Raw genomic sequence first — 26,857 nt, 5'->3', positions numbered from 1 at the left:
GGAAAACCAGGATGCACTGGAAGAAGTCAAGCCGGCGGAGGCAGTGTGATGCTTTGTAGTGTTAATTTCGTCAGACGAGACGAGACGAAATATGTTCGTCAACAACCTTTTTTTCATGACTAAGACGAGACGATGACAAGACTGCACCACTGTCCAAAAACGCTGACTAAGACTAAATTAACATGCATTATTGTTGACGAAAAAAGACAACACAAAAATGTTTTGCATAAAATAAAAACTAAGATAAAATCTCTCTTCATTTTCGTCTACAATCGTCTCTGCTTTTTCATCAACTGTTACGCCTTTAAAAATTCAGAACGAGTTTGCGGCTTTCCGCTGTTGCTCAAGTTACAGGTCTCATACTCCTGTTGCTGCCAGCCTGTGGCTGCAACACGAAACTGCTGAACGCACAACACCCAAAGCGAACACGAGTGATGAGCGAGCGACGACGACATGCTAGGTCGAAGGAAGAGGCTCGATATTTGTGTGTTATAGTTAGCAGCGGTCTGTTATCAAGAAATAAAATAGTGTGTGCGTAAAAAGAATTTGTCCACACGCCGCTCAAAAAATACAAAATAAAAAAAAAATTCCTGACCGCAAGTCCACCGTCTAGGCAGGCTTTTTGTGTTAAATTATATTTCCTGTTGCTGCGCAGGCTCTTTTATTGTATATGACAGCTTATGTCCCGATGACCGGTCTTTGCATTACGATTAAAAGCAGTATCAATAAAGTAAAAAAATGTGATCAAGTTAATCATTTGTGAATGTGTCTCCTAAATCAGAATTTGAAAACCAGACACGTTTAACATTTGCATCCAACAAAAATCATTCAACAAGTGTGTTTTGTCAGGTAATTATGACATTTAACCAATGTTTGAGATATGTGAAACACTTTTTTTTCTGAAATGTTTATCAGTAATAATGTGTTATTTAAAAAAACACTACAATTTTTTGACTAAAACTAGACTAAAATGAAAAGACTTTTAGTCGACTAAGATACCTTGAGTTCTCTTACGAGAGCTCTCTCGTACTGCGTCTTAGCTAAGACGCTACGGGAAAAGTCTCTTTTCACGAAATACTGAAGCAAAAAATTATCCTTAATTTTGTATTTTTGTAAAGCGCATTTGCAGCAGTACACAGCCATAGGCGAGACGGCTCGCTCGCTCATTGGCTTGTTCTGCGGCAACTGCACAGCCTATCGAGCGCAGGCTGAGGCAACATCAGACCAATAAGGGCGCTTCGCGCCCTTCTTGCCACTTCCCGCCGAAACGGGTGTGGCCCAACCTATAAAAGGAGCTCGAAAAGGCTGATTCACCTGATTTTTCATCTCTTCAGCGAAGCTCACGCATCGCTGGATCACGAGGAAGCAAGCGCCGTCTGGAAGAGCATACCAGCAGGACGAGCCATCCTGAAGCCGCTGGCACCGCCGCCTTCCACTGCCGTTCCTGCTGCGCTATCCGGCGCCCATATCCTTTATAATCCTTGTTCTGTGATATTCTGTGTGTGTGTTCGCCCTGCGACGCACATTCACAAAAGAGCTGCGTCTTTTTAAAGATGCCTTCGTGCGGCTCGTGCAGAACCCCGCTCAGCGAAGGAGATTGTCATGTCATCTGCGTCTCCTGTCTGGGTGAAGACCATGCAGCGCTCGCGCTCGCTGATTGCGGATGTCCTCATTGCGAGTTGATGCCTATGGTGACTCTGAGGACTCGCCTGGCATCCTTCTCGAAGCCTGCATCATCCGCTGCGCCGCAGCGCCGTAAGAAGCGCCGCTCGCAGCGCCTACCAGAACCGCCTCCAGCTCGGCCGAGCTTGCCGGATCCCTCCGCTTCGCCGGTCTCCCCTGCATCGATTCCCGATGCTCAGCGTCCGCTGCTTGCCGACGCGTCATCGGAGGAAGTGGATCTCAGGCCCGCGTCGGAGGAAGAAGACACGTGCTCTCTGCTTGCTTCGGGCATCTGCTTGCTCCGTGGATCTCGCGCCCGCTGCTCAGAGGCCCAGCAGACGGGGGGATATCGATAAGGAGCTGATGCGTGTACTCTCGTTGGCCGCGGCGAGCCTCGGCCTCGAGTGGTCTGCACCAGCGCCCCCTTCACGTTCCCGGCTGGATGGTAGCTATCTTCCGGATGAGCGCTCTTCCTCAAGCTCAAAACACGCCCCTTTTCTTCCTGAGCTTCACGAAGAAGTGGCGAAGGCTTGGGACGCTCCATTCTCGGCGAGAATCCGCTCATCTGTTTCGTCAGCATTCTCCACACTGGACGGTGCTAAGAACAGAGGCTACCTGTCACTTCCGCCGGTGGAACAGGCTATAGCAGCGCACCTTTGCCCGCCCTCTGCTGGACGGCGGACTAAGGCGGCGTTGCCATCCAAAGCCTGCCGCATGACGTCATCGCTGCTCGCACGGATATTCTCTGCTGCTGGGCAGGCTGCGTCTGTGTTACACACCATGGCGACGCTACAGATTTTCCAGGGCGATCTTCTCCGCAAGCTGGATGAGATGGGACCTGAAGCGATCTGTCTCGCGGATCTGAGGAGTGCTTCGGATCTCTCCCTCCGCGCTACTAAGTCCGCTGCACAGGCCATGGGACGGGTTATGGCTTCCGCTACGGTGGCTGAGAGGCATTTGTGGCTGACGCTTTCTGACATCAAGGAGTCTGAGCGCGCTGCGTTTCTTGACGCTCCGCTAACTCCTGCCGGCCTCTTTGGATCTTCCGTCAACGAGTTTGTGGAGAGATTCGCCGAGGACCAGAAAGCTTCACAGGCGTTCAAGCACTTCTTGCCGAAGCGCTCCAGTTCTGCAGCTAGCCGCTCTAGACCGGCCCCACAGAGCTCTCAGTCACGCCCACCACCTCCTGCTGCGCCATCACGACAGCGTCAGCAACGCAGCTCGGGACCCCGTTCTCGCTCTTCGAGCCGTCGCCCCGCGCCGCGGGAGCTGCGGCAGAGGATTGCGGTGAAGCCAGAAGCCCCGAAAGCATCCTAGCACTGCTGGGAAAGCGCCGGTGTTCGAGTTCCGCTGCGGCCGAGCTCTCACCCAAGCGCGCCGCTGTTGCAGTTCCAAGAGTTGCGACTGCCTCAGTGTCTTCTGCAATGCACAAGCCTGCACGAGTGCCCGCTTGCCTGCACACAAAAGCCGTTATCACGGCTACCCAGATGTTTCACAAAAACAGTGTTTTTTCTGGTGTTCCGGCCACGGCCGATGGTGCTATAAATGTTGTGACGATGCCCACTCCTCAGTGCCCATCTCCACATGTAAGCACAGCCCTACACACAGGGCCTGCGCTCATAATGTCGACTCAAGTCGGTCGCGCACACTACATAGTAAACATGCCCACCCCTCAGTGCCCACAATTACTATGTCACACGCGTCATGTGGTTTCTGTAAAAACGAAACCCGTGCACGCTCGTCCGGCCACGGCCGATGGTGCTTTAAATGCAGTGACGATGCCCACTACCCAGTGCCCATCCCCGCATGTAAGCACAGCCCTGCACACAGGGCTGGCGCACATAAGATCGACACAGATCGGTCGAGCGCGCCGCATAGTAAACGTGCCCACTTCCCAGTGCCCACATACACTATGTCACTTACGGCGCGGGGCTTCTGTAAAAACGAGGCCCGTGCACGTACATTCTGCACAGGCAGACGGTGAGTTGGAAGTGGTAAAAGTGCACACATGCAGCCCACGGTTACTCGCAGATATATTGAGTCCCACGGGACCCGCTCAGCCTCCCTCCAGTCGGTTAAGCGCCGGAACGGGGTCGAGGATGAGCGATCTGCCCGCTGTGATCAGCGCGCTCCCCGCCTCAGATGCGCAGCACACTCGAGCACCGCCGTTGCCCAGTCAACAGAGCGCGTGTCACATCCAGCCCTTAGCCATTCATGCAGATGCATGGTCAGCGCTTCCAGGGGTTTCGGATTGGGTGCTAGGCATTATAAAGAGAGGCTACTCGCTACAGTTTTCTCGACGCCCACCGCGCTTCTCAGCGCGCGTCGAAACTACGGTCAAAACAGAAGTAGCACACATACTTCGGGCCGAAATATCAAAACTGTTGAGCAAAGGGGCTGTAGAGCCTGTGTCTCAAGCTCAAAGCGAGGGGGGGGCTGTACAGCAGATACTTTCTGGTGCCCAAGAGAGACGGGGGTCTCAGGCCCATACTGGATCTAAGACAGCTGAACAAGGCATTGATGAAACGCAGTTTCAAAATGCTCACGACCAGGAAGCTCCTCGCGCAGATTCGCGGAGGGGACTGGTTCATGTCAATAGATCTGAAGGACGCGTATTTTCAAATACAGATAGCGTCAAACCACAGGCGGTTTTTGAGATTCGCCTTCGAGGGCCAGGCATACCAGTTTGCAGTCCTGCCATTCGGCTTGTCCGTAGCTCCTCGTACGTTTACGAGGTGCATGGATGCAGCGCTCGCTCCTCTCAGACTCAGAGGCATACGAGTGCTGAATTATTTGGACGACTGGCTGGTTCTGGCCCAATCACGAGCGGAGCTCGTGGACCACAGGGCCGTTTTACTCGATCACCTCGAGAAGCTCGGCCTCAGTGTCAATTGGGCGAAGAGTTCGCTGAACCCCAGTCAGACGATCCTGTTTCTGGGTATAGTTCTGAACTCGTGTTCCATGATGGCGCGACTGTCACCACAGCGCACGATGGGCATTCAGCGCGCAGCGAGTTCTTTCCGCTGCGGCGCGACTGTGTCGCTCAAACACTGTCAAAAGATGCTGGGTCTCATGGCCTCAGCATCTCCGGTTCTGCGGCTGGGCCTGCTCCGCATGCGCCCCCTGCAGTTCTGGCTGAAGGCTCGGGTGCCGCGCAGAGCGTGGGCGTCTGGCCGGCTGCATTTCAAGGTCGATCAGAGCTGTGTTGCGGCTCTAGCACCTTGGACAGCGAACGGCTGGTACCGATCAGGTGTAAGCCTGGGGACTTCCCCGAGTGTGAAAATGGTGTCGACAGACGCCTCCACTTCGGGATGGGGAGCGCTGCTCAAAGGCAGACCGTCCTTTGGCCTATGGTCAGAACGGGAAAAGCTCCATCATATCAACTGCCTGGAAATGCTGGCAGTGGAGAACGCGCTGACGCGCTTTTGTCCCCATATCAAGGATCACCACGTCGTAGTCCGTTCGGACAACATGTCCGTGGTGTCCTACATAAATCGCCAGGGCGGTCTCGGGTCCCGAAACCTGTACAGGCTGACGGAACGCCTCCTGATTTGGGCTCAACGCAACGTGCGCTCGCTGAGAGCAGTGCATGTGCCTGGACTGCAGAATCTGGGTCCAGACAGGCTGTCCAGAGGCAATGTCCCTACGGGCGAATGGTCTCTACACCCGCAAACAGTTCGGCTGTTGTGGGAGAGATTTGGCATGGCGGAGGTGGACCTCTTTGCGTCCCACGAAAACGCTCACTGCCCCGCATTCTTTTCCAAGAACGAAAGCGCGCTGTCACGGAAATGGCCGTGCTGCCCGCTTTATGCGTTCCCTCCCGTCTCCCTCCTTCCGCAGGTGATAGAACGGGTGAGAGAAACGAGATGTTCAATACTGCTTGTGGCACCTCTTTGGAAGAACCAACCATGGTTCCCAGATTTGATGCAATTAGCAGATGTCGCCCCATGGCCGGTACCGTTGAGGAGAGATCTCCTCTCGCAGGCCAGGGGCTCGATTTGGCACCCTCAACCGGAGTTGTGGTCCCTCCATGTATGGGCACTCAACGGTTACCCGCTGATCTCGCAGTGGGAGTGCTAAATACCATCACTCAGGCCAGAGCTCCGTCGACACGACGTCTGTATGCCTCGAAGTGGTCGGTGTTCTCCAGCTGGTGCACAGCTCGAGGTTATTCACCCCTTAGTTGTGAGGTGACGGAGGTCCTCTCCTTCCTACAGGAGCTGTTGGATAAGGGCAGAGCCCCATCCACGCTCAAAGTTTATGTGGCGGCCATCGCGGCGTTTTCTGAAACGACGTCCGGTCAGTCAATAGGAAGGAACGATTTAGTCATCCGGTTCCTCAGAGGAGCTAGGAGGCTGAATCCTCCCAGACCTCCGTCAGTCCCTATGTGGGACCTCGCGGCGGTTTTGGAGGCCTTGAAGGGTCCCCCTTTTGAGCCTATCCAATCGGTTAGCCTTCAGCATCTGTCGTTCAAGACAGTATTCTTGTTGGCTCTCAATTCTGTGAAGCGTGTGGGTGATTTGCACGCGCTCTCGGTGAGCCAGTCGTGCTTGGAGTTTGGGCCCAATGACTCAAGGGTCATACTCAAACCTAGGCACGGTTATGTGCCGAAATCCCTCAACACACCGTTTCGGGCTCAGGTTATTGCCCTGTCTGCCCTGCCGGTGTCAGGGGAGGATGGAGACTCGAGTCTTCTTTGCCCTGTCAGGGTTTTAAGAGCTTATGTGTCTTGCTCTGCTGCCTTTCGGCAGACGGAGCAGCTATTTGTCTCGTTCGGTGGACGTTCCAAAGGAATGGCTGTTTCGAGACAGACTCTATCCAGATGGATAGTTGACGCCATAGCGTTAGCTTACGCTTCCAGGGGCCTTCAGTGCCCGTTGGGCGTCAGAGCACACTCCACAAGAGGCGTCGCCTCGTCGTGGGCGTGGTCTACTGGGATCTCCTTGCAGGATATGTGTATGGCGGCGGGTTGGGCCTCGCCGTCTACATTTATCAGGTTCTATAACCTGGAGGTTCCCGCCTTGCAAGCAAGGCTGCTGTCCGTATAGAAGAATCAGGGCCCTGAGGGGAATTCTGAATTCATGAGCGCTATGCGCTGCCGACTGTTATATGGGCAGTATTGCGTAAGACCCGCATTGCCACATTGGTCAGGCCTTGCCTCGGCTGTGTGATGTCATATTGCCGCATCTACGGATGCTGCTAGATATGGGACGGAGGGCTTTCCCCCTTTTCTGTCCCGGACTCTCTGTGAGTCCCTCAGGTGACTGTGCACTGTAAATCCTGGGCGTTGCTTCAGGTTTATCGGTGTGTGATCCCTGGGGCACGGCGTTTTACATCGGGTTCCCGTAGCGTCTTAGCTAAGACGCAGTACGAGAGAGCTCTCGTAAGAGAACGTACTCGGTTCTCTCTAGAAGAGCGAACGAGTACTGCGTTCTCTGCCGTGCGTACGATCCACTCTGGTTCGCTTCGGCGATGAAATAAATCAGGTGAGTCAGCCTTTTCGAGCTCCTTTTATAGGTTGGGCCACACCCGTTTCGGCGGGAAGTGGCAAGAAGGGCGCGAAGCGCCCTTATTGGTCTGATGTTGCATCAGCCTGCGCTCGATAGGCTGTGCAGTTGGAGCAGAACAAGCCAATGAGCGAGCGAGCCGTCTCGCCTATGGCTGTGTACTGCTGCAAATGCGCTTTACAAAAATACAAAATTAAAGATAATTTTTTGCTTCAGTATTTCGTGAAAAGAGACTTTTCCCGTAGCGTCTTAGCTAAGACGCAGTACTCGTTCGCTCTTCTAGAGAGAACCGAGGTTACGTTTAGTAACCGAGTACGTTTTCTTTTGACTAAAACTAGACTAAAATGACGAGACTTTTAGTCGACTAAAACTTGACTGACAAAAAAAGATATGTGAATGACTAAATATGACTAAAACTAACAAGGACGTTTGGCACAAGACTAAGACTAAGACTAAATTAAAAATAGGTGACGAAATTAACACTAATGCTTTGGGCAATGTACTATTGGGAAACCTTGGGTGCTGCCATCTATGTGGATGTTACTTTGACCCATACCACCTACCTGAGCACTGGTGACTGTAGACTCTTGCAACAGGATAATGCACTCTGCCACAATGCAAAAGTGGTTCAGGAATGGTTTGAGGAGCACAACAACAAGTTTTAGGTGTTGACTTGGCCTCCAAGTTCCCCAAATCTCAATCCAATCGAGCATTTGTGGGATGTGCTGAACAAAATAGTCCTATCCATGGGGGCCCCACCTTGCAACTTACAAGAATGCTAACATCTTGGTGTCAGATACCACAGCACACCTTCAGGATTCCATGCCTTGACGGCTCAGGGCTGTTTGACAGCAAAAAGGGGACCAGTACAATATTAGGAAGGTGGTAATACCTGATCAGTGTATGTTGTTTATACTTATTTAAGTATATATATTTGTGGGGTCACCATATTCAAAACAATATATATTTTTTTTGAATAATGTAACTTGTATATAACTTTTGCCATAATCAAAGCCACACAATGTGAGGAAAATAATATTAGACAATATAATATCATACATTTATTGTTAAGGGGAGCAAATAATTTATCCCCTTAACAGGCATTTTACACATAATAGAAATGAATAGTAAGTTTAAAAAATATATATTTTAAATAATTTACTCATTTGACATGAAAAAGCTGTTCTTGTAAAAATTAATTTTAATTAATTCTATTGAATGTGAACTTGTAGTGTGCTTCAAATCTTAAAAGTATAAAAAGTATATACATACAGTACATACTGTGTGTGTGTGTGTGTGTGTGTGTGTGTGTGTGTATATATATATACATATCTAAAAATACACGATAATATAATAATATTAATGAAATGTATTGTGTACTTAAGAGTATACTTTCTGGACTATCACACGTAAGTACACTTTCAAGGTTGCACTTTGTAATAATGTCAAATTAAGGTTTCACTTTAAAGTACATTTTACATCATTACAGTTTAATAATCTTTTGTCATGCTTTAAAGAAGTACACTTATTTTGATGTGCTGACTAACATACTAAAGCACATAAAATACTTGATTGAGATTTTACCTTTAGTGTGTTAATATTACATTTAAGTTAACAGATTCTATATGTACTCAATTACAACTTCATTACAAATATTTCGCTGAAACTGTAGTTAAATACATTACAAACAATGTAATGACATTGTTGTTTATTTAGTTTAGCATTAAATTCTTGTCCGTACATTCAGCAGTACACTTTAACCATATATCAAAGACAAAGTAATGATGACATTACATGTAAAGATGTACTAAAAAATGTACTTTATTACTGACTAATGAAGTCAGTCAAAAGCACTCTAAGTTTCAGCTAATTTAATTTAAAATAAATGTAAACTATGTAAGATAACTATAACTATATTCAACTTCAACTCTATATTATTTCCTAATATAGTAAGAGACATTATGAAAGATAAATGCATTGTGAATGTCTATTGTACAGCAGATGCAAGCAGAGTATAAATGACTTCACTGTCAAACAGCACATCACTATTGTTAATAATAGAGCAAAAGTGTCCATCATTAGAGCAATGTTCGATGTAACTCGTTAACAGCCTCAATGGTTAAAGTTGAGCTGATGGGATGCAAAACGGTTGAGCCAAGCACACAAAGCATGATGTTTATTGATAATCCGAGAGTGGCAGCTCTGATTAATGCTTTGACTCTCCCTGTGTCTGGACACTGCGATCTGTCACAGTCGTTTAAGGAATATGGCAATGGAACTATGCTTTCTAAAAGTTTAATTTACCTTTTCTCTTTTCTTTTTCCAGGAAATGTACAAAGCCAGCAAATATGAGGTTTCCCCAGATATGAAACTCGTTCTGCTTGCCTACAACGTGCAACCGGTGAGGCCTGTGTTTATGTTGATGTTGTATGTGTGTGTTGAGATGAAAGTAATCATTGCACAATGTGAAAGGATCGTCGCGCTCCACTGCCTTACCAGAACCAAATACACCCCACTGGAGTGACAGAAACCGTACAAGCACGGGCAAACAAACACACACACCTGCCAGTCGAGGGAGAGGAAGAGGGAGGCTGTTTTCACACTTGGTTTTTTATTGGTTGGTCTGAGCTCAACTTCTATTCCACCCTCACCCCCATCTCTTTTCATATCGTGTTATACAGTATGGCTTCAAACCACAGGGTGTCTGTATGATTGTAAGAATTAGTCGCAGGTGTTGCTAGCTACAGTAGGCAACAATTCAAGAGGAGACGGTACCAAAAATCAGAGTTTCTACACTAAAAGAAACCCTGGAAATAGCAGGCAATTTTAAATTGATTTCCAGACTTTGAAATAGAAATTTTCAGTTCCAACGTATTTCATCAGCTAACAATTACTCTGTCCAATCAGATGGAAAATTCATAGTTGAAAGGAAATGTTGTACTTTCTAAGGAATGCATTATACTACTACCTACAAATTATCATCAATAACAGATCACTTTCATAAATTTGGTTTCTACAAAACTGTCTTTTGTAGTTTTTAATGTTTATATTTATATTTTTTGTATTTTAAAATAATTGAATATGTTATGAATAATATTGTTATTAATATATTTTTTTTATTTATTATTTTACTATATCAATGTTTTCCCAGTTTTACTTTGTTTTTACATTTACAATTAGTTTTAATATTTTAAATGAAAAAAAAAAAAAAAAAAAAAAAAATATATATATATATATATATATATATATATATATATATATATACATATAAAATGTCACATATGAACCAAAGATCCGCACTCAAACTTTTTTTGTAAATGTTGATGTCAAAAAAATTGTGTAATAAGTGTGTGGAGCGATGAAACTGTAACACACTGAAGAAGGCATAGAGCTGAAATGTCTGTGTTTTCCATAGGTGACGAAAGTAAAATAAAATTTACTAGTAGATTTAAAAAAAAATAATTTGAGTGCGGATCTTTGGTTGTGAAGTGATTAAATGAATTGACTTACCAGATAAAATATAAATGCAAGAGTGCGGTGTAAAAGGCTGTGTGGAATTAAATGTTGTTTGCAAGTTTTATTATTTTGTATGTGTTATCAAGAGCAGTTATCTTTCATAAATTTGGTAAAACTCTCTTATACAGGTGCATCTCAATAAATTGGAATGTTGTGGGGGGAAAAATATTTTATTTCAGTAATTAACTACCAAGTATTGAGTACATTTACAGTAAATTAATATACTTTCCAGAAGGCCAACAATTTATTTTTATTTTATTGATCTTATGAAGTATTCTAACTTGTTGAGTGAATTAGTGAATTAGTGTGTTTTTGTTAAATGTGAGCCAAAATCATCACAATTTAAAGAGACAAAGACTTCAAACTACTTCAATCTGTGTGCATTGAATTTTATTAATACACAAGTTTCACAATTTGAGTTGAATTACTGAAATAAGTTAACTTTTCCACGACATTCTAATTTATTGAGATGCACCTGTAGTTTGTTATTATGCTGTGCTGTAACCCTGCTCCAAACCACAATATTCAAGTTAACACCTTACTGCACACCTAATTTCAGGAAACAACTTGTACCTTAACCAAACAAACCAGACTGTCTTCGTGCAGACCACATACATCTAAAGCTTTAGTGTGAAAACAAATGATGAAAGCACAAACTGAAGGATGCTAGAGTCGGACACCACAGGTCTGAGCAGCAAGTGATGAGTTAGTTTGATCAAGGCAGCTGTCGTACAGAGCTGAAGAGACGGAGAAGAAGGTGTTATCAGCTCTTTGACAGTGACACCAGAGCACTTCACACACACACACACACACACACACACACACACAAACACATGACAAGAAAGAGTGAGCCAAAGAAAAGAGTGTGGGCGCTGCCTCTAGTTTGTTATTCAGTGCCCGTCCCAACATCACCTTGATGGATGACAACCACGTCCCCCAGCTGTCATTGCCTATGCGCACACACACGCACACACACATTCATAACACCCCTCATTCTCAAACTCTGTCATGGTACTGCTTGCCCTTCACAAAGGAGCTCTCCATCTCTCTGCATCTGTAAGACAGAGTGTGTTGGTGAGTACAGGTGTTGAATGTTAATCTTTGATAGAATTAACAGCTCTGATACAGCACACGTGTCAAGCTCCTCTCAGCTGTGAGCATATGCTGCGGTCAGCCCTGTGGCTCACGGACAGCTGTTGACACTGTTCTCAGAGTGATACAATAGCGCTCTTTCCTTCTTTAGCAACAATAGATTAGGATTTTATAAAATGAGTAAATTCTGCCTCTGAAATCTGATTGGACATGCCATATCTGAAGCACACCTGTGGCCACACATCAGTTGAATTCAGTATTAATGCACCAAGAAGCAGCCTACAGAGAGGCTAATGTACTATAGAGTGTTTGTGTTTGTTTGTTTGTTTGTTTTGTTATTAATTGAATTATTAGTTGACTGTTTGTTTGATTATTATTATTATTATTATTATTATTATTATTATTATTATTATTATTATTATTATTATTATATATCTTAACTCATCATTTGTAATAATTTGTTGGTTAGAAAAATATATATATTTAAAATGAGAAGAACATTTCATATTTTATTTCAGAAGTTTAAATAGTTATGCTAAATTAAATTATTTTTATTTCATGTTGTGTAACCGTCATCATAGTATTCAGTATATTAACGAATAAGGCAAGAAATTTAACAAATATCATAAACTATTAATATACATAACACAATTCCAAAAACATAAATTATGTAAATTACATAATTACATGTAAATTATTTATTGTAATGATTATTGGGGTGTATCTTGACATTTTGCAACTTAAACTAGCCTATATATTAATAAATTTAATATGCAGACATAATAACAAACACTTTCTCTTAAGTGCTTATCCTCTCCTCTAGTGGCTTCCTAATCTAGTTAAATATCGTTGGCTCTTTGATAAATTGTTTTAGATTCTCTTTTAGATGGATACAAAATAATCTGCTAAATGTGTAGATGTGAATCTAATTTACCGGTTGTAATTTTAAATCATAAATAAATAAATAAATTAATAAATGAAAAATAGAACCAATTAATTGAATCCTCTCTATTATTTTTTTTTTATGAATAAATTAATCAATCAATCAAAATGTATTTTGATTTGTGCCAGTGAGTTTTGCACAGGAAAACAATCCTCATATTGCCTACCAAATTGTAGTTTTTACTTTTATTGTACAAATGGTATTATTAATTAAACATTGGTGTCTCTTACATTTTGACTTTGTTTTAAAAATGAAAAAAGCCATTTGATGTGTTGTATTATTGTGATTTTACCATTTTAAAAATCTGTCCTCTTCACGTTGTGTTTAAAATCACCCTTTAACTTTGGTAAAATTACTGTTATGCATTGCCTTTCAAACTTTATTGCTAATGGAGGTTTTTTTTTATGATTTTTTTTTGTGTGTGTGTGTGTGCTTGTAGTGTGTAGTAGCTGCTGTTCTTGCTCAATTTAATTTCTCTTCCTGTCTCTGTTTGTCTTTGTGTTGTTCAAACTCTCAGGTTTACGAGCACTCCTTCACTGCGGACTACATCATTTGCAGTCTGGAAACTCCGTAAGTCGCTGAGCTCATATAACAGTCGCATTAGTTTACAAAGTCCATTTGTCATTATACAACCAAGGAAAACATCGATGCAGCATTTTGCTGCTCATGTCACATCGAAACCATTCAGAGAACTGAATCTTTCCATACTGCTATTCTGTGGCCCTACCAACAGATTTCCAGCCTGTCTGTGCCATGATTAGCACAGGGACTTACAGCTTGTGTTACCTGTTATTTTTGGGCCTGCAGTGCACAGCGTCTTTGTAAACGGCAACAGAATAAAGCATCTATATTTATGAGACGTCAGACGGCACAGATGCTGACACAGTGCTGGGCTGCTGCCCTGGCCGGATTTAACAGCACACCGGGATATACTATCACTGTTAGATTTCCTGCCTCAGGAATTCCCACTTGGTGCTTTATTCACCGTGCTGTTGTGTTGGGCTGTGTAGTACACCATGATGGAATCAATATCTGTTGGCACGCTCCACTGCACCACATAGAAAAAGTGTGCGCTGTTAGACCTCTAAAGACATGAATGTTTGACTGATTGCCTGTCTGTCTGTCTGTCTGGGTCAGGATGGCAAACTAGTCTGCTTGTCATCCAGTAGCCAACTACAGTTGCATCTCAATAAATTAGAATGTCATGGAAAAGTTCATTTCAGTAATTCAACTCAGATTGTGAAACTGTATTAAATAAATTCAATGCACGCAGACTGAAGTATTTTAAGTCTTTGGTTCTTTTAATTGTGATGATTTTGGCTCACATTTAACAAAAGCCCACCAATTCACTATCTCAACAAATTAAAATACTTTATAAGACCAAAAAATAAATAATAATAAAAAAATAAAAATAAAACCTTTTTAGTGAATTGTTGAATTGTTGGCCTTCTGGAAAGTATGTTCATTTCCTGTACATGTAATCAATACTTGGTTGGGGCTCCTTTTGCTTTAATTACTCCCTCTATTCAGCGTGGCATGGAGGTGATCAGTTTGTGGCACTGCTGAGGTGGTATGGAAGCCCAGGTTTCTTTGAAAGTGGGCTTCAGCTCATCTGCATTGTTTCTCTATGGGGTTCAGGTCTGGTGAGTTTGCTGGTCAGTCAAACACACCAACATCATGGTCATTTAACCATCTTTTGGTGCTTTTGGCATTGTGGGCAGGTGCCAAATCCTGCTGGTAAATGAATTCAGCATCTTCAAAAAGCTGGTCAGCAGAAGGAAGCATGAAGTGCTCCAAAATGTATTGGTACACAGAACCGGTGACTTTAATTAAAAAAAAAAACACACACAATGGACCAACACCAGCAGATGACATTGCATCCCAAATCATCACAGACTGTATAAACTTAACACTGGACTTTAAGCAACTTGGGCTATCAGCTTCTCCACCCTTCCTCCAGACTCCAAGGTTTCCAAATGAAATACAAACCTTGCTCTCATCTGATAAAAGGACTTTGGACCACTGGGCAACAGTCAATTTCTCCTTCTCTTTAGCCCAGATAAGATGCCTCTGACATTGTCTGTGGTTTAGGAGTGGCTTAACAAGAGGAATACGACAACTGTAGAAAAATTCCTTGACACGACTGTGTGTGGTGTCTTGACGCCTTGATCCCAGCCTCAGTCCATTCCTTGTGAAGTTCACTCAAATTCTTGAAACCATTTTGCTTGACTATCCTCATAAAGCTGCAGTTCTCTTGGTTGGTTGTGCATCTTCTTTTTTCCACACTTTTTCCTTCCACTCAACTTTCTTTTGACATGCTTGGATATAGCACTCTGTGAACATCCAGCTTCTTTGTCAATTAATGTTTGTGGCTAACCCTCTTTGTGAAGGGTGTCAGTGATGGTCTTCTGGACAACTGTCAGATCAGCAGTCTTCCCCATGATTGTGTAGCCTAGTGAACCAAACTGAGAGACCAATTTGAAGGCTAGGGAAACCTTTGGAGGTGTTTTGTGTTGATTAGCTGATTGGCATGTCACCATATTCTGATTTGTTGAGAATTGGTGGGTTTTTGTTAAATGTGAGCCAAAATCATCACAATTAAAAGAACCAAAGACTTAACTACTTCAGTCTGTGTGCATTGAATTTATTTAATACACAAGTTTCACAATTTGAGCTGAATTACTGAAATAAATTAACTTTTCCACAACATTGTAATTTATTGAGATGCACCTGTAGTTGTTTAGTAATGGCTTTGTTTCTCTTTTACAGGGAAACATGGATCCTGAACCCTCCAGAAGTGCGAAATGCTCATCTGCAGTATGCAGGATGGGGACCACGAGGCCAGCAACTGGTAAAGAAGACATTTACCACACTGTAAACATTAAAAAAATGTACACACACACACACACACACAAAATAAATAAAAAAACAAATAAATAAATGAACTGATAGCAGTGAGAAAAAACAGTAGGAACATTTTTGGTTTTACAAATTTAACTAAATTCACAGTATATTTTATTAATTTATACAGTATGATCTTAATATACCAACCTACCAACGTAGGTAAAATCTGTTATAAATCTGTTTTGTACCTTTACAATTCACTGATAATCACCAAAAACACAGGTGGTAATAAGAAAACATGGTAATTCTTTATTTTAAGAAACAATTCTCAATATTAACTAGTATGCATATTACTAGCATATTTGGCTGTTTATTACTACTTATAAAGCACCTTATTCTACGTGAACATATTCTAGATCCCTTAATCATGTCTTAACAACACTTAACAACTAATTAAATATTATTAAGCAGCAAATTAGGAGCTTATTGAGGCAAAAGTTGTAGTTAATAGTTAGTTAATAGTGAGAATTAGGATCTTAAAATAAAGTGTATGCAGGTGTATGCAGGGTCATCATCGCTAGGAATTTTAATGCCCTGTGGGCAGGGTATATTTATGTTCGCGATCAAAAACAAAATCACATATAGTATGTGCAAGAACAGATATTGCAAGAACGCACTTTTTCTGATCTTATGATCTAATATTGTGAAATAAGCTTAGAAAGTACTTAGAAAGTGACAGGAGACGGTTGAAAATTATACAGAGAGCAGCAGGTTTAGTTTCTGCTCTGATAGCAGAAATTGACCACATCAAAAACTGTGGGTTTGTAATAGAATCAGGACTGGTAAGAGAACACTGTGTTCTCAGTAGGCAGAGAGGCAGTCATTAGTGGCTGTTTAGATGCTCATGTGGTTGAACACGTTCAAACTTGTCTACACTACGAAAGCAGTTCGGTCAAATGTGTTTTTGACTACCTTTGGAAGAGGTAGAAAGTGGACAAGCTCAAAACATTTCAGACGTCGCTTACACCTATATTTAGCACTGTCCACTTGTGATTGGATTGACAAAAATGCACCCCAATACCAGGCCCTAAGGCTGTCCCATTTTGAAGGCTCCTTCAAATGCGGCCTTGAAATGTATCCTGAAATGTGTTTTATGGGCCACAAAGGATACATGAAATGGATCCTTTGCCACCCTGACGATGGTGACGACAGTTTTTTTTTTTTTTTTTAATATATGAGAGAAAATGCAGGATTAAGGCCAATTCACACCAAGAACAATAACTATAAAGATAACCATAAAGATAACAATATTAGTGTCCATAACAGCAAACAATATTTTCTGTTTATTCCAAGTGCACAATAAATTCTCGAGCTCATTACAGCAGGAAGGATTCTGATTGGTTATTAATATTTTTATCGTTCATCAACTGGAAAAAAAATAATTCTGAAAATGATTCCAACGATATTTCTCTGTGTCTTTATCGTTATAGTTGTGGTGTGGACTCTGCTATTCTTTAATATTGAGAACGATGTTTAGAACTATACCTTTATCGTTATCTGTATAGTTACTGCGCTTGGTGTGAACGGGCCTTTACACTCATAAATGCAGGTACTGGGTTTCAGGTGACTTGAATTTCTAAATAAACAAATAAAATAATAATAGAAATTACTTTAAAATGGTTCAAATGCTGACTTATATCTTACCAAGATGTGGTTTTATAGATACTTTTTATTATGTTTTAATGAACCAAGTTGAACATATTTAGATGGTTTGTGAAATCTGTTTTGTTTTCAGACAGCTGAAAGTATCACAAAAGTGCAGAACAAACGTTATTGCAACTCAGTTTGCTGTTAACCAATTAACTCTTTGTACTGTGCATCATCTTCAGAAGTCCTAAACAAGTAGTTTACTTTTGTTTTGTTCTTTAATTCATTTTACATAACAATATTTCCTAATGGCACATATCCACTGCACCGATAGAACTGTACACAATACCAGTTAAGCAGCACTGAGCGGAATTCTGTAACTACAGTGGACACGCGCATTTAATCGATGATAGGGAGATGTGCTAATGCACCAATTACAGAAAAGACTTGTTAATTTTCACACAACAGGATGGGTAAGAGAACATTGTGTTCTCAGTAGGCAGAGAGGCAGTCATTAGTGGTTGTTTAGATGCTCATGTGGCACAGTTAAAGAGGAAGCTAACATGACAGTACATTACGGACTTGTGAAGCAACAAAACAAGTGGGTACACGCAAATATTGCTCCTTAGAGGTCATAATACACGGCGTAGCCCGACCACACCACTGAGCAGTAGGGATGCCAAAAGTACTAAAGTACTAAGTAGAAAAATATATGTATCAGTAGTACAAGTGCCGACTCATGAGTATTTGTGATGTGTGATTGACAGGCAGCTGCAGTTGAGCATTTACATGTGTATTTGCATGTGTGTGTTCTGTAAAAATCAGTTACACCTTCTGGTAATGCACCTGCACTTGTAAACTGTCAGATGCATTTCATAGCTAATTTCTCGTCCTGACAAGTACTGGTGTAAACACGGTTGGTTTGTTTTTGTGTAAGTGTAAACGTGGTATGAAAACAAATCAGATTTGTGTCAAAATGTCAGATTGGTGCACTGTGAAAATGCAGCCTGATAGACCTGCTGTCTGTTATAGTGAGGATATTAATCAAACAACAATATTGACCAAAAAAGACAATCTCTCACTGCTCTGCATGTATTTCATGTTTGACAGTTTATTTGAATAATTACTTGTTTACTTCATCAAAAAATACTTGAAGGCTTCATATCATTGTTTTAATTACTTTTCTCTGTGTGTGTGTATTATTTGTTTTTTAAGTCTAAGTTATATAGTTTAAAAAATATGCTTGGTTATGCTTATTTAAGAGTTATTAGAGAAACCAAATAATTAATAGTATTATAAAGAAAAAATAAGTGTACTATAAGTGCACAACAAAGATTCTAAGAAGTAATTATTTAAAATGTACTTTAACAGTAAACATTTTAAATTAACATTATTACAAAGTGTACTTAAAAGCAGTCCTGAAATGTGTAATTTGTTATATTATCTGCAAGCAGAGTTAACACATTCAGTACTATTAAGCACATTTCTTTTCAACAAGGGTAAATTTATGGAATTACATTTGCTTCAATAAAAATGAATGAAACTTTATAAAACTGAATGTAACTTTTTCAGAAACTAAATATGCCATTACAAAAGAAGAAAAACTTAACACAGTTGCACAAATGTAACAGGCTCTTCAAACATGCTTTATTTTTGTTAATGTTTTTCAAAGATTCGTTTTCACTGATCGTGGATTCTGAATGCATTGCCACAGATTTTGCTTTTGCTTCGCAGTTTTCCGTTTGGAGTTTTGACACAAAACTCGTCACACTCGTGGGGGCGGGGTAAACAGTGATCTACTCTGATTGGATAGTGAGCTTTTGATGGACAGGTGCTCTCTGACCGGGAAGTACAGACATCACTCAGTGGCGCGCGCCGCGCATTTTGAAAGCTCTTGTGGTGATTAAATCTGGTCTCTACTGTAAAAATTATTTTTCACAGACAAAGTGAAAGAAATTTATTTAAAGCTCATACAGAGGTTCTACCCTGTGAAGAGGTTTATACAAAGACTTAAATCTGACATTGATCTTACACGCTCTTTTTGTTCGAGTTCTGAAGAAACTGTACACTTATTTTGGTCATGTCACTACACTCAGAAACTTCGGGATGACATTGGTGTGTTTGTCAAGTGTACAATTTTGGTGGGAACCATGGTTACATTCGTAACCTGAGACAGTCCCATTCAAGGTAACTTCGAACTGCATCCTCTAGGGGATGCTATGGGGAACAGTATACCCACGCCGCCATGCTGAGGGGAGTGCAGGCCAGGATCATGGTGAGCACTAAGTACCAACTCTAACATTTCCATGGGAGTTGCCCCTGGGACGTTTAGACATCTGTCTGTAACAGTACCCCTTATGGCCAAGGGCCTAAGCTACATACCCAACTTAATTGTTAGGGCCTCGGCCCGGGGTAGAGCTGAAGACTTGGAATCAGGAAAGATTCCTTTAAAGGGATACGGCTAAGAACCAAGCATTTTATACCAAGTCTTGGCTGTCACACAGGGGCTACCGCTTGCATTCGCATAAGCTTGCTGAAGGAGCTGTCTCAACAGATCCCTAGTAGCAACACCCTGTTTAGATAGGTATCCGAGGATACATAGGTTGAGTGGCGCCCAAGATGAACGGGGCTTTTATCAACTCAAGAAAGGGCACGAAGCAACCACGCAAAGCACTCACCATACAGGATTTTAGAAAGAACGCAGAATACTAGCATGCGAACTAACCACAGTGTTGATTTCAGAAAGTGCACAAAGACTTCACGTGCACACTTACCATAGCATGGATTTCCAAATACTGTTCTAAGGAGGGGCTCTCGTGGTACTCTGATAGAGCAGCTCATAGATGGACTGGTGCATCTCAAAACAGTATGTTTGAGAGTAATCAACTCAATCTGTGGAAATAATGCTGGAGCGCTCTGGGGAAAAAACAGAGAATTCAGTCTCATATGAGAGGAGAACTCCAAATTCAGAGTAGCGCACTCAGAGGCGACCCTTCTTGGAAAAGGGGAGTGCTGCTAAACAACCACGAGAATCACCCAAATAGCCCCTCATGTTGAGGGAAGTGATGCTTGAAGTCTATAAACAAATACACACTGGCTGAATGGAGCTCAAGGAACCAAAGTCCTAAGCATCACAGAGGCGCTGAACCGCACGGGAGAGACAAGCTCAAATTTTACAAACCTCTGGCAGGGGGAGCATCACCTGAGGCAGCATATACAAGAAGACTTCTGTAACTGCCACCTCCACTGCCCGCTGGATGCGACAGCACAACTAAGCAGCCAGGAGAGCCCTCAGCGGGACCTGGCCGGACATCCATGAAATTCCCTGCAATGCTGTGCCAGGCCTGATGATCAAGGAAGCTCCCACAGAAACATGTGATCTCATCCGCCTAATACCGGAACATGAAGCCGGATGGCTGGTGCTGATGAGTGTTTAGTAAACACTGTAACTGAGTACTGCAAAGTAAACTCACAGAGTTTATTAGTAGACACATAACCACCAGCGATTTAATACACATAAGTATATAAAGAAAGGGTTACATACTTACCCACCCTCCTGTGCTGGAGCCCCGCTCAAGGGGCGCCTCCTTTTAGTCCGGACCATCAGTACAGTAGTTTCTATGAACATAGAACCAGCCAAAAACATTATAGGTCCAGCATAGGAGACTGTTATGCGAGAGGTTTCCACCTAACTTCGATCAGGTAGAGAGCTGGTGGTTACAGGGGAATTAGGAAGAGGAGGATAAAAGCAGAAGTTAAATCCCGAAAGGGAATGAGTAGATACCTAGGTATCGCTCTGATTCAGCGAGAATACTGCCTTATCTGGATCACATCCCTTAGGTTCTGCTTACCTCTTCGTGACCCACGATTCCTATAACCTCTGCCTGCAAGCTGGGGGACGAGCACGAGTCACGACACCAGCCTTCTGTGCCTGTTTTTGATCCTCAGATCAAGACAGGCCAGGACCCCTACGTTGTTTGGGCTCAGACCAGAAAGCAGCGGAGCACGCCTACATCTCCCTAAACTTCTCGATCACCGTCTCAACGGAAATACCGAAAAGTTCAGAAGGTGAAACCTGAGCATCGAGAAGAAAGCCTTTTCTTTCTTCCCAATGTCTGCCGGGTTCATCCACAGATGTCTATCCGCTACTACCATGGCCACCATAGTCCGGCCGATGGCGGAGGCGGCCTGCTTGGTAGCATGGAGAGAGATCCGTGGTGCAGCGCAGCTCGGCTACCTAATCAGGAGAAAGTCCCTTGCCTCTAGGTCTCTTAGCAGATCAGTCTGATATGCTTGAAGCACCACCATTGTGTGTAATAAAGCCACAGCCTGACCTGCTGCTGCGTATGCCTTGCCATTTAAGTGAGATGTATTTCTTGAAGGGCTTAGATATGCAAGGAGGGAGATTAAGAGAGGTTGTGTCCCCCACAGAAAGAAAGCTCTTTCTACAGGGGGCATCCTCTTATAGCCGCTTTTACTCTAATGCCGAAACCGATGGATGCAAGAAGAAACGGCCTCTTTCATTTCTTTTCGATCTCTGTATGGAGATCAGGCAGAAATGGAAGACTCACCTGAGCTGGAGGGCTATGGTCAGAAAGATAACCCTCATCAAGGTGGCCTCACGGCGTCACCTTGTTAGCGCACTTTCATGGCAAGTCCAACTTTGCAGTGGCGCGATCCATAACCTCTAACAGCTCTACATATGCAGGGCAGAAGGATTGAGAGGCTCAGCCTCAGCTTCTTTACCATCCTCAAATATCTCCTGTTTTTCCTGGGTAAAAACCCAGCAGAGCACTAACCTCAGTATCAGAAAAGTGTTAAAAATATAACAACACCCCCCCGAGGCTCTCTCCCGTCCACCGCCATTATGAGTGTGAAAGGGAAAGTCCCTCTTTAAACCATTCAGACAGATCCACCTGATATTCCCACGAGCTCATTCTCCTCCATGCCTCAGCAGCGGCGGGGCCTGAACCGTGGGAAGCAGATGGCCGCCTTTTTTCCTTTTTTTTCCTCGGAAAGAGAGATGAACCAGAGTGAAGCTTTTTCATTGAAAAAACGCTCACAATGCACGCAGATTTCCTCTTCAAAGACATTGCTTGTGTACTCTTCACCCAAACAAATGACACAAAGATCGCGTGTGTCATAAGGTGTGAAATAACGCCGACACGGATGCACACATTGTCTAAAAGCTTGCTAGTCGTCACCATGATAGACAGAGAAAGATTGCTCTTACCGGTTCTTTCAGATACACGCTTCAAACAGAACAGTCGTGAATGACGTGTTCTCCCAGTTTTTAGTCGCGCCAGTAGTGATGTCAGCGGCCAACAAGTTTGTGTTTTTTCAATGTATGCTTCAGACATTGGTCACGACGAAGTGTTCCCCATAGCGCCCCCTAGAGGACACAGTTTGAAGTTCCCTTGAAAGGGAATCTTTGCTGACCAATAATATTCTAAATATATTATTACAATTGAAAATATTTGTAAAATAGTTAAGTTAAGGAAGTTAAGTTTAGGTATGGGGAAGGATTAATGGGTCTAAAATATGATCATGCAAAATAATATATGAATAATTGCTTCCCAATATGCTAGTTGTATGTATGCTAATAGTTAATGGTGAAAATTGGTCCCTAAACTAAAGTGCTTCCTAAATCACATTTTTTGTTATTATAAGTTGTAATAATGTTTCACAACATTACTGCATTTTTATAAGCTAAGATATTCCTCTCTGGGAAAATAGACTACCGGATTAGCCGAAAAAAATACACTGGGCAATTTGCTCTTTAGTTTTTACAGAGGTTATGCAAGCAAAACACTGGCATGTTTGATTCAGACAGGATTGTTATTTCAAAGTATGTGTGAAAGACAAATTTACCTGACTCCTTTAGGGAAAACTAATCCTGTTCGAAAGGAGGAAGATGAAAAAAAAAAGTTGCTAAGAGAGATAGATGTATGAGCATTTGTTCAGATAATTAATAATTATTCAGATTCTTCAGCAATTTTAGCTTGGTTAATTTGGCTAACATATATTGAATTATATTCAAATGTTGTAAGTATCGGAAACTTTAAACTGAATGTTTCCATTTTAAGGTTTTTGATTTAAAAGTCCTATCATCTTCCCACAGGACCTCAAGCATAGACTGTGTTCCTTTCATTTCTGAGTGCAGAGGTTATTTTTAAAGTTAGCACGGAAGTTGATTTATAAGTAAAAGCCACCAGGTGACTCTACTGTCTGTTTTATGATCTTGGCTTGGATACTGACCCTCACTTCAGCAAATAATTGAAAGTTTGTGTAAAGGAAAGTTGTGTTGAGTTAAAAGACTTCTTTGCAAAAATGACTCAAAAAACTTTGACATATATGAATTACATTTCACACATGATGATATTAATTGAAAAAAAGATATCGCCTCAAGGTTACGTATGTAACCCTAGTTCCTTGAAGGAACGAGACGCTGCGTCTAGCGCTTTGGGGAACGTCCCTGACGAGACCGACTCTGAATATCGTGTGCAATCCGTCCATCGGAAAGGCGTGACGTCACGGGCGGGGTGACGTAGCGACCAGGAAGCTATAAAAGCACGTGCCGTGCAGCTGGCCTCAGCTTCGAGTAGGGAAGCAAGCGCCGGCAGGGGTGCCGGGAGTATGGCTTTGCGACGCAGCGTCTCGTTCCTTCAAGGAACTAGGGTTACATACGTAACCTTGAGGCGTTCCTTTTCAGGAACTCGAGCTGCGTCTAGCGCTTTGGGGAACGATGTGCCAACGCTGCCAGACTTCCAAATCCCTGCCTAGTGTGTATCCGAAGAGCACAGCTAAGACGAGAGAACAGAAGAGCCCGGCGTGGACGTATGCGTCCAGTGCTCGCACTGGACACATACAGTTTAGCTTCTCTTGGTCTGGCTCCCGAAAGGGAGGAGGACAGAAGGCCTGCAGTACGATAGGTTGTGGTGTGACAGAGGGAACCTTCGGAACATAACCCGCTCGAGGGTGTAAGAATGCTTTGGCCATACCAGGGGCAAAGTCTAGGTAGGTAGGGGCCACCGAGAGGGCCTGGAGATCTCCAACTCTCTTTAGAGAGGTGATTGCCAATAACAGGGCAGTTTAAATTGTTAGATGTCTGTCTGAGATGTCTTGAATTGGCTCGAATGGAGCTTTACAAAGAGCCTCTAGCACCACAACCAAATCCCAGGGGGGAACACGGGACCGTACTGGAGGTCTCAGCCTCAGTGCACCTCGGAGGAAACGTGTAACTAGGGGGTGTCTACCCACTGACTGATCATTGAAAGGGACATGGAAAGCAGCTATGGCCGCCACGTAAACCTTTAAGGTGGAGTGGGATAACCCCGCAGAGAGCCTGGCTTGTAAAAACTCCAGAACTGTACCAACTGGGCAGTTTGCTGGGTCAAGCTGGCGGTTTCTGCACCATGAAGTGAAGAGTTTCCACTTCAGGGCGTACAGTTTCCTCGTAGCGGGAGCTCTGGATTGGAGTAGGGTCTCAACAACCTCGGTTGAGAGACCAGCTGCTAACAGTTGTGCCCCCTCAGGGGCCACACCCACAGCTTCCACAACTCCGGGCGAGGATGAATTATCATGCCCTGCGCCTGTGAGAGTAGGTCTGTCCTGATCGGTATCTCCCACGGAGAGCCGTCGAGGAGCGAGACAAGATCTGAGAACCATGGTCGGCCCGGCCAGAACGGGGCTACTAATAACAGACGGACCCCGTCCTGGCGTACTCTCGCCAGAACTCCCGGGAGCAGAGCGATAGGGGGAAAAGCGTACAGACGAAGCCTCGGCCAGGTCTGTACCATAGCGTCCAGTCCCAGAGGAGCTGGATGAACTAGAGAGAACCAGAGGGGACATTGCGATGTCTCCTGAGTCGCAAAGAGGTCCACCTGGGCTGTGCCAAATACTCTCCATATCTGCTTCACCACCTCGGGGTGAAGCATCCATTCCCCGGGCCTCGGCCCCTGCCTCGACAGTATGTCTGCTCCCACATTCAACCTCCCAGGAATATACACTGCTCTGATCGAGAGGAGTTTGCCCTGGGACCACAGAAGGATCTGGTGTGCCAGCTTGTACAAGGGGCATGAACGCAGACCCCCCTGGTGATTGATATAAGAGACCACTGATGTGTTGTCGGTGCGCACCAACACATGGTGACCTCTCAGGTCTGGGAGGAAATATTTCAATGCTCGATAGACTGCTAGCATCTCTAGGCAATTGATGTGCCATGTCAGATGGCGATCGCTCCACAGACCGCGGGCAGGGTGGCCACTCATGACCGCACCCCAACCGGTGAGGGACGCGTCTGTCGCTAGCGTTACACGGTGACAAGGAGCTCCCAGCACCGTGCCCTGATTCAAGAACCAAGGTTTCTTCCACATGTCTAAGGCACGAAGGCACCGCCGCGTGACCTTGATAACTCGAAGTGGATTTCCCCTCGGGGAAAAGCCCTTGGACTTGAGCCACCACTGTAGGGGTCTCATGTACAGCAGGCCAAAAGGTATCACGTTGGACGCAGCTGCCATCAGCCCTAACAATCTCTGGAATTGTTTGACAGTGAGTGACTGGCCTTCTTTGACTCTCTCGACTGACGTGAGGATCGACTCGATCTGAGCAGGAGACAAGCGTGCCTGCATCGTGGTCGAATTCCAAACTACGCCTAGATAGGTGGTTCTCTGAACTGGAGAAAGTACACTTTTCTTGGCGTTTAGTCTCAAACCCAGCTCCCCCATGTGTGCGAGAACGACATCTCGATGTCGAACCGCCATCTGCTCTGATTGAGCTAGGATCAACCAATCGTCGATATAATTTAGAATGCGGATGCCCTGCATACGGAGGGATACCAGAGCCGCATCTACACATTTCGTGAACGTGCGGGGTGAGAGTGCGAGGCCAAAGGGAAGTACTCGATATTGATAAGCTTTGCCCCCGAAAGCAAACCTCAGAAACCTCCTGTGTTGTGGAAGGATGGATATGTGGAAGTATGCGTCTTTGAGATCTATTGTGACAAACCAGTCCTCGGATCTGATTTGAGCTACCACCTGATTGACAGTGAGCATTTTGAACTTCAGTGGCATAACTGAGCGGTTCAGGAGACGTAAGTCTAAGATTGGACGCAACCCCCCATCCTTCTTTGGAACTATGAAATACCGGCTGTAGAATCCGGATTCCCTGTCTAGAGGAGGGACCACCTCGATGGCCTCCTTCCTTAATAGGGTATTCACTTCTTGTTCCATAACCAGAGCCTGCCGGGGGCCGACCAGGGGCGGCGAGCATCCCAGCTCCGCTGCGCTCATGGGCGAAAATAACTGGGAGTAGCGCTCGCTGGAGGCCGCTGCGCCCTGAAACTCTGGCAGGGTTGGCAGGCCGACCTCCTGAGGGCACTGAGGTGAGGCGGGCACTGTATAATGAGGTGGACCGCGCTCTACCCCAGCAGGGGCTGCCCTCTGGATCCTGGCGTCAGGATCTTTTCGTCGAGGACTTCCGGGCTTCAATGACAGATCTTATATCGGCTTTCGCCCTAGAAGCCCCCGACTCAGAGCGTCGCTGGGGCCCTCGGTCCCGACGTGGGGGAGCACGAGCGGCGACACTCTGTTTTTGTACTTCCCGGTATGAGGAGCCGGTATGTGGTGTGGTCATCTCCCGCCCAGAT

At 44.1% G+C, this 26,857-nt stretch overlaps 1 protein-coding gene and 1 long non-coding RNA gene across 4 annotated transcripts in view; one reads left to right on the top strand and one right to left on the bottom strand.

The window, feature by feature from the left end:
• Positions 1 to 26,857, bottom strand: part of LOC132124503 (uncharacterized) — a 416,676-nt gene that overhangs the window by 325,646 nt on the left and 64,173 nt on the right. The window lies entirely within an intron of this gene.
• Positions 1 to 26,857, top strand: part of LOC132124493 (dipeptidyl aminopeptidase-like protein 6) — a 403,008-nt gene that overhangs the window by 330,933 nt on the left and 45,218 nt on the right. For all 3 annotated transcript variants that reach the window (XM_059535551.1, XM_059535552.1, XM_059535550.1), the window contains 3 exons: positions 9,496 to 9,570; positions 13,238 to 13,290; positions 15,490 to 15,571. In XM_059535551.1, the coding sequence (XP_059391534.1) occupies positions 9,496 to 9,570; positions 13,238 to 13,290; positions 15,490 to 15,571 (210 nt within the window). The remainder of the gene's footprint in view (positions 1 to 9,495; positions 9,571 to 13,237; positions 13,291 to 15,489; positions 15,572 to 26,857) is intronic.

Source organism: Carassius carassius, chromosome 42 (assembly GCF_963082965.1).
Source record: "Carassius carassius chromosome 42, fCarCar2.1, whole genome shotgun sequence".
NCBI lineage: Eukaryota > Metazoa > Chordata > Actinopteri > Cypriniformes > Cyprinidae > Carassius > Carassius carassius.
This window is presented reverse-complemented; position numbering and strand designations above follow the sequence as displayed.